Source organism: Nansenia antarctica (genome assembly GCF_963989245.1).
Source record: "Nansenia antarctica genome assembly, chromosome: 9".
In the NCBI taxonomy this organism is placed as follows: domain Eukaryota; kingdom Metazoa; phylum Chordata; class Actinopteri; order Argentiniformes; family Microstomatidae; genus Nansenia; species Nansenia antarctica.
The window spans coordinates 25,519,423-25,532,616 of record NC_137679.1 but is presented as its reverse complement, the minus strand read 5'-3'; the positions used below and the strand labels follow the sequence as shown (position 1 = coordinate 25,532,616).

Below are 13,194 nucleotides of genomic sequence, written 5' to 3'. Positions count from 1 at the left end.
CAGATGTTACAAACACATCATTGTTAATAGCTCCCATATCGTATTGAGCTAAACAGAGACAATCTAATAAAGAGAACACCCCCCTCTCTTTCTCTCTCTCTCTTTCCTCTTCTTCATCGGAGTGACATTACATCATCCGTCACGCCTAATACAGCTGCCTGCTAACAGAACAAAAGAGCACCAAGGGTAGGGATTCATTGCCCAGAGAGAGAGAGAGAGAGAGAGAGAGAAGAGAAGAGGAGAATGAAAGAAATTACACAGAAAAGCAAGCGCAGAGAAAGAGAGACAGAGAGAAGAGGAGAGGAGGGGGGGGGGTCAGACGGGAGAGAGAGAATGAAAGCGTGCAGTGGACAGCTAGAGAGAGGGTGTAGAGAGCTCAAGAGAGGTCGACAGACAGTCTGAAGGGATAGAGTGTAGTATTTCAAACAAAGAGAGTGAGGAAGAGAAGGAGGCATGTGTTTTGCGAGACAGAGAGAGAGAGAGAGCGTGCAACTTCAATCTCAGCCTCTCAACACGAACACACAGAAGCCTACGGGTTTGACACCATCGCTAACACAACAGAATGAACACAAAAAAACGTTTCAATCAGAGCAAGGGGAATGCTTGAATTAGTGATTGGAAAATAGTGTGCACAGATGAGAAAGAAAGAAAGAAAGAAAGAGCAGAAAAACAACAACAACAAAAATGTGGCTGTGCTAGGCTACCTCTTAAACAAACAACAGAAGCAACACAATGGAGTACAACCACAGCTGTAAAACAGAATCAAGTATCAACTAAAAAGAAAAAGCACAACATTCATATCAACAAAACACAACACAACACCGTCACTGTCACAGCACAGAAACATCAGATGGGTTCACGGCTGCCTTCACCAGAGAGTCTTAACCAGCCCACAGCGTGGATAGTGTGTAGTTCAGTGCTCACACAACTCTGCAGAGTGTGAAACAGCTTTGTACAGCTGCACAGCTCTAAAAAAGCTCTGGCCTGCGCTGTGAGAACATTGGCCTGAGTTCAACATTCCTTCTGCTCTCTGGGATAGGCCCATCTGCTGCCAGGAATACACTGGAGAGGAAGGGTCCCACGAGAGCTCTCCCTCGCACACCCATGCATGCATGCATGCACGGACACGCACACACGCGCACGCACGCACGCACGCACTCTCTCACACACACACACACACACACACACACACACACACACACACACAAACACACACACACACACAGAGGCCACATACTGCGCGCACACCATAGTACATAGACACAGACGCACTCGCGCGCGCGCACACACACACACACACACATCACACTGATGGAAAATAGGACAACAGAAATGTCTTGATCCCCAGATTCAAACAAGAATCTAATAACTCTAGCCCCAATCTTCAACCTAAGCGTAGATTCTAAACCTAAACCCTTATCTGGAACAAACATCTCTTACCTAAGCCCAAGTCTCAATCCCGTTGATACTCTAGTTCTAGCTACCATTTCCACCATAAACCCAAAGACCCCAACAGTGGTCTACTTCATCTCAAACCTCAACTCAAAGTCGGCATCATCTAGTATTACTATACTGTCTGCATCATCTAGTATTACTATACTGTCTGCATCATCTAGTATTACTATACTGTCTGCATTATCTAGTATTACTATACTGTCTGCATTATCTAGTATTACTATACTGTGTGCGTCACAATGCTGAAAGAAGGGTTAACATCAGAAGTGCTGCTCCCCTCCTTCCAAGGACATTAGTCTAATTGTTGCACAACATCATAATAACACATTATATAACGCTCATGCACACGCATGCACACACACACACACACACACACACACACACACACACACACAGCTTTCTGTGTCAGTGCTACAGAATCACATTTCATTTCAATACACACACACAGACAGACACACAGACAGACACACAGACAGACAGACAGGCAGGCAGGCAGGCAGACAGACAGACACACAGACACACAGACACACACACACACAGACACACACACACACACACATCTTACTTCGTCCCCTCCACAAGTTCAAAACACTGAATACTCAACACGAATTTCAACTGGCCTTACCTACAGAGGGACGAGGCTTTTTCAGTGGAGTGAGACTAACATCTGTGCGTGTGTGAGAGAAAGAAGACAATAAATATGACCATCATCAACTGGGAAGCCTTGAAGGGATAATTCAGGTTTTTAGATGTCAGACCTCATTTTCCACTTACTTGGAGACTCATCCAGACATTCTTTATTGGTCATATTTCTATTTTTGAGCTTTCTTTGGCTGGCACCAGGACATTGAGACTACTTAAAAACATCTCCACAAGAAATTCTACAGCCATCTCATATCTTTGTGGGCTATAACACATGTCGATTAATTAGATTTTTTCTACTATTACATGTGTAAGCATATAGTTAGAACTAGATTACTTCCTGATATCCCCTTGGCAGACTTACAGTATTGCAGAGGGCAGTAAGGATTCCGACAGTACAGTACATCACACTGGAGGGTGCATTATCCTGATAAATAAATCATGTTTTACATTTTGCATGGAGATGTTTTGAAAGCTTTTTTTCTGTGCTTTTGATACCATACAGGTGATCCCATTCATGTACACTGGTATGGCTAAATGCTAGTCCTGGAGCCAAAGAAAGCTGTGGAAATATGAGAGTGTCTGGATGAGCCTACAACACTCCAAGTAAGTGAAAAATGTGGTCTAACGTCGAAAAAACCTGAAATCACTTCAAGGCTAAACTGATATGGTAGTGTTCTAATGATGTCAGACACAGCACCTCCCCTCTCCTGGCCCCTGCTGGCGAGAGAGGAAAGGCTCCTCCACAGAGATCCTCTACGCATAGGAGTCGGTAAGACACCGAAGAGGACAGAGAGAGAGAGGGGGGGGGGGGTGAACACCGACTATATTATGGGATGAACCCCTCTAGAATCTAATGCTTTGGCTAAATAAGTAAATAACCCATAAGTAATCATGGGTTACAATACAGAGAATTCAGCTCTATTTAAAGGAGTTTGGATTGTTTGCTATTCCATGAGTGTGATGGCTTCCCTGCTGTGAGACGGAGGTCAGTCTTACGGCTGTGGTCAGTCTTCTTGTGGTGGTCTCTGTGGGTGGTCTTCAGCAGCCCTCCTTTACCTGTGGGAGTCAGACTGGTCTCTGTTGGAACAAGAACCAGATCAGAGTCCTGCATTGTTAGGGAGATACATACGTAGGTTACTCTAAAAAGACAGAGGGGTAGGTGTGTGTGTGTGTGTGTATGTAATATGAATGTACATGAGGGTGTGAGTGTGTATTCCTGGAGGTTCGGTAGTCCTACCTCTGCAGTGATCCAGGTCACTGTTCACCTCTGTCTCTCTGTGTCGTGGCGTCTGTGTGGTGTCCCTCTGTTTGAGTCTGTGTCCCTGCCGCGTCTCTCTCCTCCGCAGTGTGGCTCGGAGACAGGCTCTGTGACTGTCTGCAGCCGCCTGCAGGACTGTGTGCATGTCACACCGGTAGCAACACCGGCTCTGGAGGGTAGGGAACGACCTGCTGGTCACCTCCGAGAACCGCAACACACAGCCTGAGGAGAGAGGGAGAGGGGGAGGGAGAGAGAGAGACAAAGAAGGAGAGGGGTAAACATACATACAACATGAAGACCATCGTCCTGCCCAGGGAATACAGTTGCACATTTGCCGGCCGGCTAAAAATTGTGGGACATATTGATTCATGTGCATCGTCCCTGTAAAACTGCAACACCACCTAACCGATTGTGTAGTGGCTAGGTGCATTCACGCCATAGGCCTATTGCATACAGCACATCTGAGCCATGTGTTGAGAAATAGGGTTAGGGGCTACAGTAAGGGGTTGGTTTGACACAGACTGAGCCTGTGTTCCCTCGTACCTGAGCACCTAGAGGAAGAGGGTTCAGTGGCAGCGATTGGGGTCTCCAGAATCTTACTGATCTCACTGTCCAACAGCTCAGAACACACAGAGAGGGCATCTGAACAGAGAGGCAGAGAAAATGTTGTGACTAGTTTTTCCTCTCTCAGACATTTGGAATACAAGATAATGGCTTTTAGCAACCAGAGTATGAAATAGGGAATTTGGAGCGTTTGAGGTGTGAAACAAAAATTCCTGTGAATGTTTAGTACCTTCATCATCCATCTGTTTCTTCTGCCTAGGCACGCAATGCTTCACTGGGGCCGGGGGCTTGAACATTTGGCTGGAGGGAAAAGCAGAGAGAACAGGAGGGCGTTGACACAAACACTGACACTCTTCATTACGTGAAGCAGACCCTGAATCTCTCCGTTCAAACAGATGAGGGAAACACACTCACGGTGATGAAAACACATCATTTTATCTGACCCCTGTATTTCAGTTCACTTCTGAGGAGTTTTTTTCAATATGCTTCAATAGTAGTGCTGCAGTCAGCATACAGTTAAGTATGACGCTGACCTCTCCATGTGTGTCTCTCTGGCTCCCTCTGGTGGTTGGGATAGGGAGGTGACCAGGGTTCCGGTCCCCATGCACATAGAGCACGTCATGTCGTCACCATCAGAGGATTGCCGCGGGATACCAGCCCTAGCGTGGCACAGGGCCGGGGTGAGTGTCTGCTCCCTCACCCTGGGAGGCTTTGTGTGAGCGTATGTGTGTGACACTGTGTCTTTCCTTCTCTCTCCCATCGGGGTGCTCGCGCGGGAATGTGAGTTTCCCCTCATAGCTTCCCAGGCGCTATCCCTCTCCCTCTCTCTTTGTGCATTTCGATGTGTGTGAAGCGTGGTGGTGTGTCTCTCCTTTTCTGCCTGTTTGAGTCCATGAGCGTGTAGGTGTGTGTACGTGGCATGTGTGTTCCCTCCCCTGTTGCTTTCCTTCTCTTGGTGTGTGTGAGTGTGTGTGTGTGGCCTCTTCTCCCTGTCTTGCTCTCTGCTGGGAAGGGTGGATGTCCTCTGTGGCTCTCTGCTGGCTTGGAATATCTGCCTCCTCACACCTCCCTGGAGAAACACACGGACACAGCTGAACCTGATTGCAGTGCATAAAGACAATGTGAGAAAAGGGGTGTTTGATGCCGTTTGTCACCAAATGAAATCTCAATGGAATTCTCCCTCACATTCCGGCACTGTTCTGTGCTTTCTCTCTGGGCCCAGGCTGCTCTCTCATCCTCTCTGTAACTCCTCTCCAAAACGGGCCGGACCAGCATCAGCTCTCTCCTCCACTCCTCACACCTCGTCTCTCCTGCTCTCCCTCTCTCCTCAGCCCTTTTCTGTTCTCGTCCTCTCCCTCTCTCTTCTTTTCTGCAACTCTCTACAACAGACTGAACCGGTGTCAGCTCTCTCCTCCACTCCTCACATCTCTTCTCTCCTGCTCTCCCTCTCTCCTCAGCCCTTTTCTGTTCTCGTCCTCTCCCTCTCTCTTCTTTTCTGCAACTCTCTACAACAGACTGAACCGGTGTCAGCTCTCTCCTCCACTCCTCACATCTCTTCTCTCCTGCTCTCCCTCTCTCCTCACCCTTTTTCTCTCCTCCTCCTCTCCCTCCCTCTTCTCTTCTGCAGCTCTCTACAACAGACCGGACCGGTGTCAGCGCTCTGGACATCTCCCACTCCTCTCCTCCTTTCCATCTCTTTTCCCCCCTCATTCCTCCCCCTCCTCTCGCCAACTCCTCATCTATCTCCTCCCTTCTTCTCCCTTTCTCCTCGTCCCTCTCTTGGTCCCCTCCTCTGGCTCTCTTTCCTGTAAGGCCCTGCTGGTCTGAGAGCATTGGTGTGTCCCCGTCCCACTCTTCCACAGTTCCCTGTAAAACAACCCCAGGACACACACACACACACACACACACACACACACACACACACACGTAAGAGAAGGTTTACATACATAACTTTGAGGTGTGTTCATGTCAGTCAGTTGATATGTGAAGGTTTAGATAGTTTCATTAGAAAGGGAACAGTTACATTTTCTCTGCGTGCAGTGTGATCTTGGCAGTGTCATTGTACAGTTTGTGGAGGGTGTACATTGATGTGTGTGATGATGTCTTCACCTGAGCCTGGAGTCTCTCTAGCTGCTTGATCCTGTGCAGCATCTCCCTGGCTGACCTCCAGTACCCCTCCATGTCCCCAGGGCGCTCCACCTCCCTGGCCTGGCCCTGAAACTCTCCTGGGCCCGGGCCTCCCAGAGACACAGCTTCAGAGGGAGAGAGGAGGTGGTCACTATAGGACTGTGCTAGAGAGGATGGGAGGAACAGTGATTTCAATCACTAACCCTAACATTAACCCTAAAACCAAACTGAGAACAAATTGCAAATTTGACCTGGGAATGCATTCCACATCCTGGGTGTGTGTGTGTGTGTATGACGTGGGTGCTTAAGACTCACTGGCCTGTTTGCAGGTCTGCAGTATAAAGGTAGCAGCCTTCTTGAGCTCTTCACTGTGAGACTCGGTGAGCATTGTGATGATGAGAGACAGACCCCCACACTGAAGCAGCTGAGACTGGTGGTCTTCTACAGAGAGAGAGAGAATATTGGTGAAAAGATGAAGTTCCTTAAAAGCTATATGGATAGCGATTTAGACAGAGAGACAGAGCTGTGGTCGTACCAGAGGCCTCGGTGCAGTGTCCCATGGTGAGGATGACAGAGAGCCGCTCTCTAGGATCCAGTTTGGGGCTGGAGACCAGGGAGAGGAGCTGGGGAACCAAGCCGTACTGAGACAGGCTAGATGCCAGGGCAGCTGTACAGAGATTTTAGAGAAGTGGTGAGAGGGGAGGACTGTGATGGGAATAGGCTGTGTGTGTGTGTGTGTGTGTGTGTGGTGTGTGTGTGTGTGTGTGTGTGTGTGTGTGTGTGTGTGTGTGTGTGTGTGTGTGTGTGTGTGTGTGGTTGAAGTATATACAGTGTTATACATATATAATTTATATATTTATATATGAATACAAAATAACAGCATTAACATACACTGAATAGCTCAATTATGCTGCTGTATACAGGTCTTTCCCACTGCCCATGTTCGTTGGCATTTTCAAATCTCGCAGGTTGCCGTATTACCGTTAAACCACCCAACCCCACGTGCGTGTGTGCATTACTCACAGTTGTCAGTGATACAGGCTGACAGGGTCTTGGTCAGGATGACGGACAGCTGACAGGCCATTGGGCTGTCGGCCGTGTCAGAGGCTAAGCCAATCAGTGTGAGGGTCAGAGTTTCCAGACCACCCACAGAGGAAAAACTCTGCTGAGCATATGCTGAGAGAAAAAGAGATATAATAGCGAGAGGCAGACAGACAGACAGACAGACAGACAGAGAAAGGGGAGGGGCATTAGTGCTATAAGTCAATCTGACTCATCTCATATGCATCCTCTGTAGTGTTTAGAACACCCCCTATCACCCTACTCACAGTTGTTGGCAACAGTCATGGCTATAAAGGAGCAGATGGGCTGAACCATCTCAGTGGAGGGGAGTGAGAGCTGCTGCAGCCAGTCTTTAATCAGAGGGAAGACTAACACGCAGATACGCTGGCTCTCCTCTAAGGGGTAAAGGGTTAAACACATGGGGGGGTGTTGGGAGGGATACAGGACTACACATAACCATAGATTCTTTGAGTGCATCCTGGTAGTCCTTCATCTTCACTAATGTGAAGGAACTGAATCCACAGACAAACAGACATTACCGTTTTGAGGGTTGTTGACACAGCCACAGAGTGCACTGGATACAGATGTCCACAGCTGGAAGAGCTGAGTCACATTGGCAGGCTTCACGGTGGCTTGGCTGGTGTGAGGGAAACTAGTCCTGCAGAGAGAAACATGAAAGCAAGCCTTGGCAATGTGTCGTATGGCATTTGTCTACATACAGTACAACCAAATGCATTTGTCTACATACAGTACAACCAAATGCATCCTTAAATGCAAACCAGATCTAGACAAAAAAGCTAAATGCAGAGGCAGCGGTGAAGAATAACTCTTGACTACTCCACGCAGAAGACACCTTTAGAAGAATCACAGGACGAGTTTCTGTCTTAAAAACAAACGCATAGGTTATGACAATCAGAACTATAATTAGTTTCCATGTCATTAGGGGATTTGGGGGAGATAACGTGCATGACTACAGTGCCACCCATAGCTAAAACCATGGCAGAGTAAACCCAAACCCAAAAGTGGTGCTCTGAAGTGTTGTCTACCTGAACAGGTCCAGTAGAATGTCCAAGCAGCCGGAGGTCTGAGCAAAGGTCTGGCCTGATCCTAAAAATAAGCAGACAAACACATCTTCAGAGCCAGAGACAGAGGCCTGTGAAACTCAACAAAGGGTCCTTATCCCAAGATAGTCTTACTGTTGTTGGCAACAAGCACAGAGAGCAGGTAGACAGCCACTCTCCTATGAGTCAGAGGAGTATCCGTCATCAGACAGGCTGCTAGGTCTGAGAACGTCTCCCTGCTGCACAGAGCCTGCTTGCAGTACACTACAGTACCAACACAGGAAGATAGATACAGGTTTAATGGGGTGTTATCATATAGCTTATTAAAGTAATAGAATAACATTTCCAGAGGGATAGCTTCAGGTGTGGTGTAAAATGTTGGTATAAAAAGGCACACTCTAGCATAACTCAAACAACATTATACATTAATATTAACACAAGTTCCAACAATAGATTGCAAATACACAGATGGCAAGTAACAGACATTCCCAAATACATTTTGGAGGCTTAAACCTATATTGGGGCTAGCATGCACACACGTACACGTATGTGCATTGTGCACACACACCATTAGACTCTGCTAGTGTTCCGAGGGTGAAGAGAGCCGTCTCCTTGACCTCTGAGTGAGGACTGGATTTCGAGAGGTTGTAAACAAACACCACACCACCCATCTCTCTAAAATGGTCCACATTCTCTTCTGAGGGTTGGAGAGAGAAAGAGAAAGACATCAGTGCTATAATGAAATTATATTGTTTTTACTTTCAATGAATTGATTAATCGATCTTTGAGTAATAGGCTACCAGATAGAAGTTGGGCTGATTGATCGTCACATGTGCCATATCAGAATCAGAATCAGAATTCTTTTTATTGCCAAGTATATTCGCACATACAGGAAATTTACTTGGTGTGGTTGGTGCATAGGACATAAAGATACAAACAACAATATAATAACAACAACAACAACAATGTAATAAACAACACAATATAAGCGTATGTAAAACTAATGTAATTACATTGTAAGTTGTATGTGTGTGTGTGTGTGCGTGTGCGTGTGCGTGTGCGTGTGCGTGTGTGTGTGTGTTTGTGTGTGTGTTTGTGTGAGTGTGTGGGGAAGTCCCAGAGTCAATGAGAGGCAGGAAGCTTGTTTGTGAGGCCCACTGCCATGGGGAAGAAACTGTACAGGTGGCACGAGGACCGGAATCTTTCTCCAGATGGGAGACTTTGGAAGAGGTGGTGACCGGGGTGGGAGGGATCAGCGATGATACCTTTCCTGCTCTCTTACTGGTCCTGGAGTGGATCAGGTCCAGAACAAATGGCAGGTTGCAGCCTGTTTTAAATGTCTGTTACAATTAATCTCCAAGTGATTGAAAGTAAACCTGAACACTAAATGCTACAAAGTTAAACATTAAACCTTTCTGCAAATTGAGTGAGTTTTTGATGAAAAGGGCCCTGTGCAAAAGTTTGGGAACCCTTTTGGATTATTCCTTGTTACCTTTTGAGAAGATGATTACTAAGCGGCAGACCAAGGTGATTTACTCGTTAGGGCTTCAATGAGTCAGGTGAATATAATTCCAGGGTTGAACTATATATTCTGAAGTAACTCCATGCCTTCTAAAGTATCCAACTGCGGTGGCTGTTGTGTCTGGTGTTAAAAACCATGGGTTCCTCTAGAGTTGTCCAAGGATGTCAGAATCAAGGTAGTTCACTTCCACCATCAAGGAGAAGGCTACAAAAAACTATTGCAATGTTTCAAACTACCCATTTCCAATGTCAGAAACATCATCAGAAAATTGAAAATAAATGGAACAATTGAAGTCAAGGCAAGATCTGGAAGACCAAGAAAAAAATTCAGATAGAATGACAAACCTGGAGGGGAGGCGTGTGTTTGGGGACACATGGAGAGCACTGGACCAGGTAGACCTTCAAGCCTACATAGGTCTGTTGATTCTAGCAGGAGTCTATCGGTCAAACAATGAGGCTACAAAGAGTCTGTGGGATGCGGAGTCCGGGAGGCCTATATTCCGGTCCACTATGTCATTACAGCAGTTTCATGTCCTGTCGAGAGTTATCCGATTTGATAACAGAGATACAAGACCTGCCCGCTGGCGAAATGACAAACTGGCTGCCATCAGGAACGTTTGGGACAGGTGGGTGGAGCGCCTACCAATGATGTACAATCCAGGCCCTGAGGTGACAGTTGACGAGCGCCTGGTCTGTTTCAGAGGTCGCTGTCCCTTCAAGCAGTACATCCCAAGCAAACCAGGCAAGTATGGAATCAAGATCTGGGCAGCATGTGATGCCAGGAGCAGCTATGCCTGGAATATGCAGGTCTACACTCTACACGGGAAAACCTGTTGATGGAAGGCCAGAAAAAAACCAGAGCATGCGTGTTGTGCTGGACATGACAGCCGGTCTCAAGGGGCATAATATCACATGTGATAACTTTTTCACCTCATATGCGCTTGGTCAGGAGCTGTTGAAACGCAAGCTCACCATGGTGGGGACAGTGAGGAAGAACAAGCCTGAACTTCCCCCTGCGCTGGTGTCAACCAGAGGGAGAGAGATACTCTCATCAAAATTTGCTTTCACTGCCACACACTGTCTTGTGTCCTATGTTCCCAAGAAGAATAAAAATGTCATCCTGATGAGCACGGTACACAAAGACACTGCTGTCAGCACCACAGAGGACAGGAAGCCCCAGATCATCCTGGACTACAACAGCAACAAAGGAGGTGTGGACTGCCTTGATAAGGTAATGTATATTTTCATCTATCATGCATTTTATTTTACTTTCATTCATGTGAAACAATGCATTTTTGTGTACGACAGATTCAATATTATTTCCAACCTCTTATTTATTTTTTCTTTCATTGCAGCTTACTGGCATGTACACCTGCCAGCGAATGACAGCCCGTTGGCCAGTGGCAGTGTTCCACAACATCCTGGATGTGTCTGCGTGTAACGCATATGGATGGCGATCGACCCAGTGTGGAATCGGGGGAAGAGTTTCAAGAGGAGACTCTTCCTGGCAGAGCTCGGGAAAGCATTAGTTACTCCTCTAATTCAAAGGCGCCAGCACCTTCCCCGCACACCAGCCTCTGCCAGTCTGGTTAGGAGTCAGCAAGCCCCAGCCGCTGCCCCAGCCGCTGCCCCCCAGCAAGGACAGGGGCAGAAAAGGCAAAGATGTGCCCCTAGAGACAATAAAACAAGCCTTACATGCTACAAATGTGATGCCTACGTTTGCAAGGCACACTCTGACCTGATTGCAAAATGCCACTCCTGTGGGTGAACACACACACACAGGCAGAGAGACCTTGACCCTGACCACCGTTCTTGTGGTGTACCTCCTCTCTCAACCCAATCATCAAAATAGAATTATATGCACATGCAACACTACAGTAACAGCTATGATTGGGCAATGGTATAGTATATGTCCTGGCTTTCTTGCTTCTGCAAGCAAACACACACACACACACACACACACACACACACACACACACACGACTATTCATTCTGATGTTCTGTGAATTTGTTTTACAATAAATGTTCATTTTGGAATACATGTTCAGTGTCTATTCTTTCTATATTGCAGTTATTCAGGTTAACCAATAGTCTACATTGTTTATGTCTCATCAAATTTTGCACAGTATATGTTGAGATGTTGAAGAACTGATCCAATGTGTTGTTTGGCAGAGATATATAGAGTTTCAGGGTGTAACTGGCCTTCTTATTTGAAATTCTCAAAAACGGAAATGAAATATTCAATTTCTACTGTCACATTACAGTAATTTGGTCATATCTATGTACATTTTTTAACATCTCACAGGTCTCAGCTTTCACCAGGTACCAAATTTAGCAAATTTGACCATGTCGTTTTTAAGATATGAAGCAGTTAATCAGACCGGTCTAATTAGACCGGGAACACCAAGGATGGGGGGGCAAACATGAACACAACCGGAGGGTTAAAGGGAGCAAGACGCGAATCTACCAGCATTTGACTCATGAGTGAACGGCGAAAATAGCTGGACGGCACAGCTTGGGATTCCATTGAAGTTACAGGGAACTATGTGTGAAAGAGGCTTAAATTATTTCAACATTTGAAGTCAGAAGTGTTCTCTTTGTTGTGTTAACAATAGTGATGTAAGTTAGATTTGGTGAGATCACTATGGAATATTAAATCATCATTATTTGCTCACTACATAGCCTTTCTTACCTTCAGGTGTGCATGAACTACAGGTTATCAACTGTGAAATTATATCTGTTCTCATATCGGTTATTAAAGGTGCCAGCCTTAAATCAAGGCTGGCACCATCTAAATCTGTCTAAGTGTGTGTGTATGTATGTGTATTTGCGTACAGACCTCGCTGTTGACAGATTGAGTAGATGGTGAGCAGAGCTTCTTTCTGCGAATCAGGACATTTCATTTGGTACTTCAGACACTCAAGCAACAAATTCAGATCAGTTTTTGTCGCTGCAAGACACAAGCAAATATGGAAATCATTGGAGGGGAAAACAACAGTTGTATTGAACAGTATACAGACATCGCGGTGACGGTGATACTCACCATTATGTTTGTTTATGTAGGTAACATCCATTTCCCAAGTCAATGGATATGCTTCCCAGCTAGAGTAGATAAGTGGCTAGCTAGCTGGCTTAGCTTATTAATTTCCATCAGGCTAAACAAGGGTTATCGTAAAACAAACGTGACAACAAAACAATCTCTAAAGATCATCAGACAACAGCTGTAGTGATTTTGGATACAGCTAATACACTCCATACATACAGTTCATACACTCCGACAAAGTTGTCACCAAAACCTGTCTGTCATCAACCTCTTGATGTCTTTGTCATCGTTGATGTCGATCAAAAAGTCACGTGATTCTCTCATTGACGTTGCTTGTGCACGTGAGAACTCCAAACACCACAGAGTGCAGAGTGCATCACATCTCCCGCTAGCACTGCAGTATTAGGGATCAAGTATCATTAGCTACGTTACAACAGTTTTATCACCAGATAATTAAT

At 46.1% G+C, this 13,194-nt stretch overlaps 1 protein-coding gene across 1 annotated transcript in view; it reads right to left on the bottom strand.

Annotated features, from left to right (window-relative positions):
• terb1 (telomere repeat binding bouquet formation protein 1) overlaps positions 1–12,767 on the bottom strand; it is a gene marked incomplete at its 5' end in the record, with an annotated part of 14,258 nt that extends 1,491 nt beyond the window's left edge. The window contains 16 exons of the mRNA XM_080539660.1: positions 534–549; positions 3,097–3,177; positions 3,338–3,580; positions 3,902–4,000; positions 4,152–4,222; positions 5,946–6,174; positions 6,365–6,490; positions 6,585–6,716; positions 7,073–7,225; positions 7,378–7,506; positions 7,651–7,769; positions 8,158–8,218; positions 8,308–8,436; positions 8,741–8,869; positions 12,533–12,643; positions 12,737–12,767. Of these exons, the coding sequence (XP_080395786.1) occupies positions 534–549; positions 3,097–3,177; positions 3,338–3,580; positions 3,902–4,000; positions 4,152–4,222; positions 5,946–6,174; positions 6,365–6,490; positions 6,585–6,716; positions 7,073–7,225; positions 7,378–7,506; positions 7,651–7,769; positions 8,158–8,218; positions 8,308–8,436; positions 8,741–8,869; positions 12,533–12,643; positions 12,737–12,767 (1,859 nt within the window). The remainder of the gene's footprint in view (positions 1–533; positions 550–3,096; positions 3,178–3,337; positions 3,581–3,901; positions 4,001–4,151; positions 4,223–5,945; positions 6,175–6,364; positions 6,491–6,584; positions 6,717–7,072; positions 7,226–7,377; positions 7,507–7,650; positions 7,770–8,157; positions 8,219–8,307; positions 8,437–8,740; positions 8,870–12,532; positions 12,644–12,736) is intronic.
• Positions 12,768–13,194: the final 427 nt, after the last annotated feature.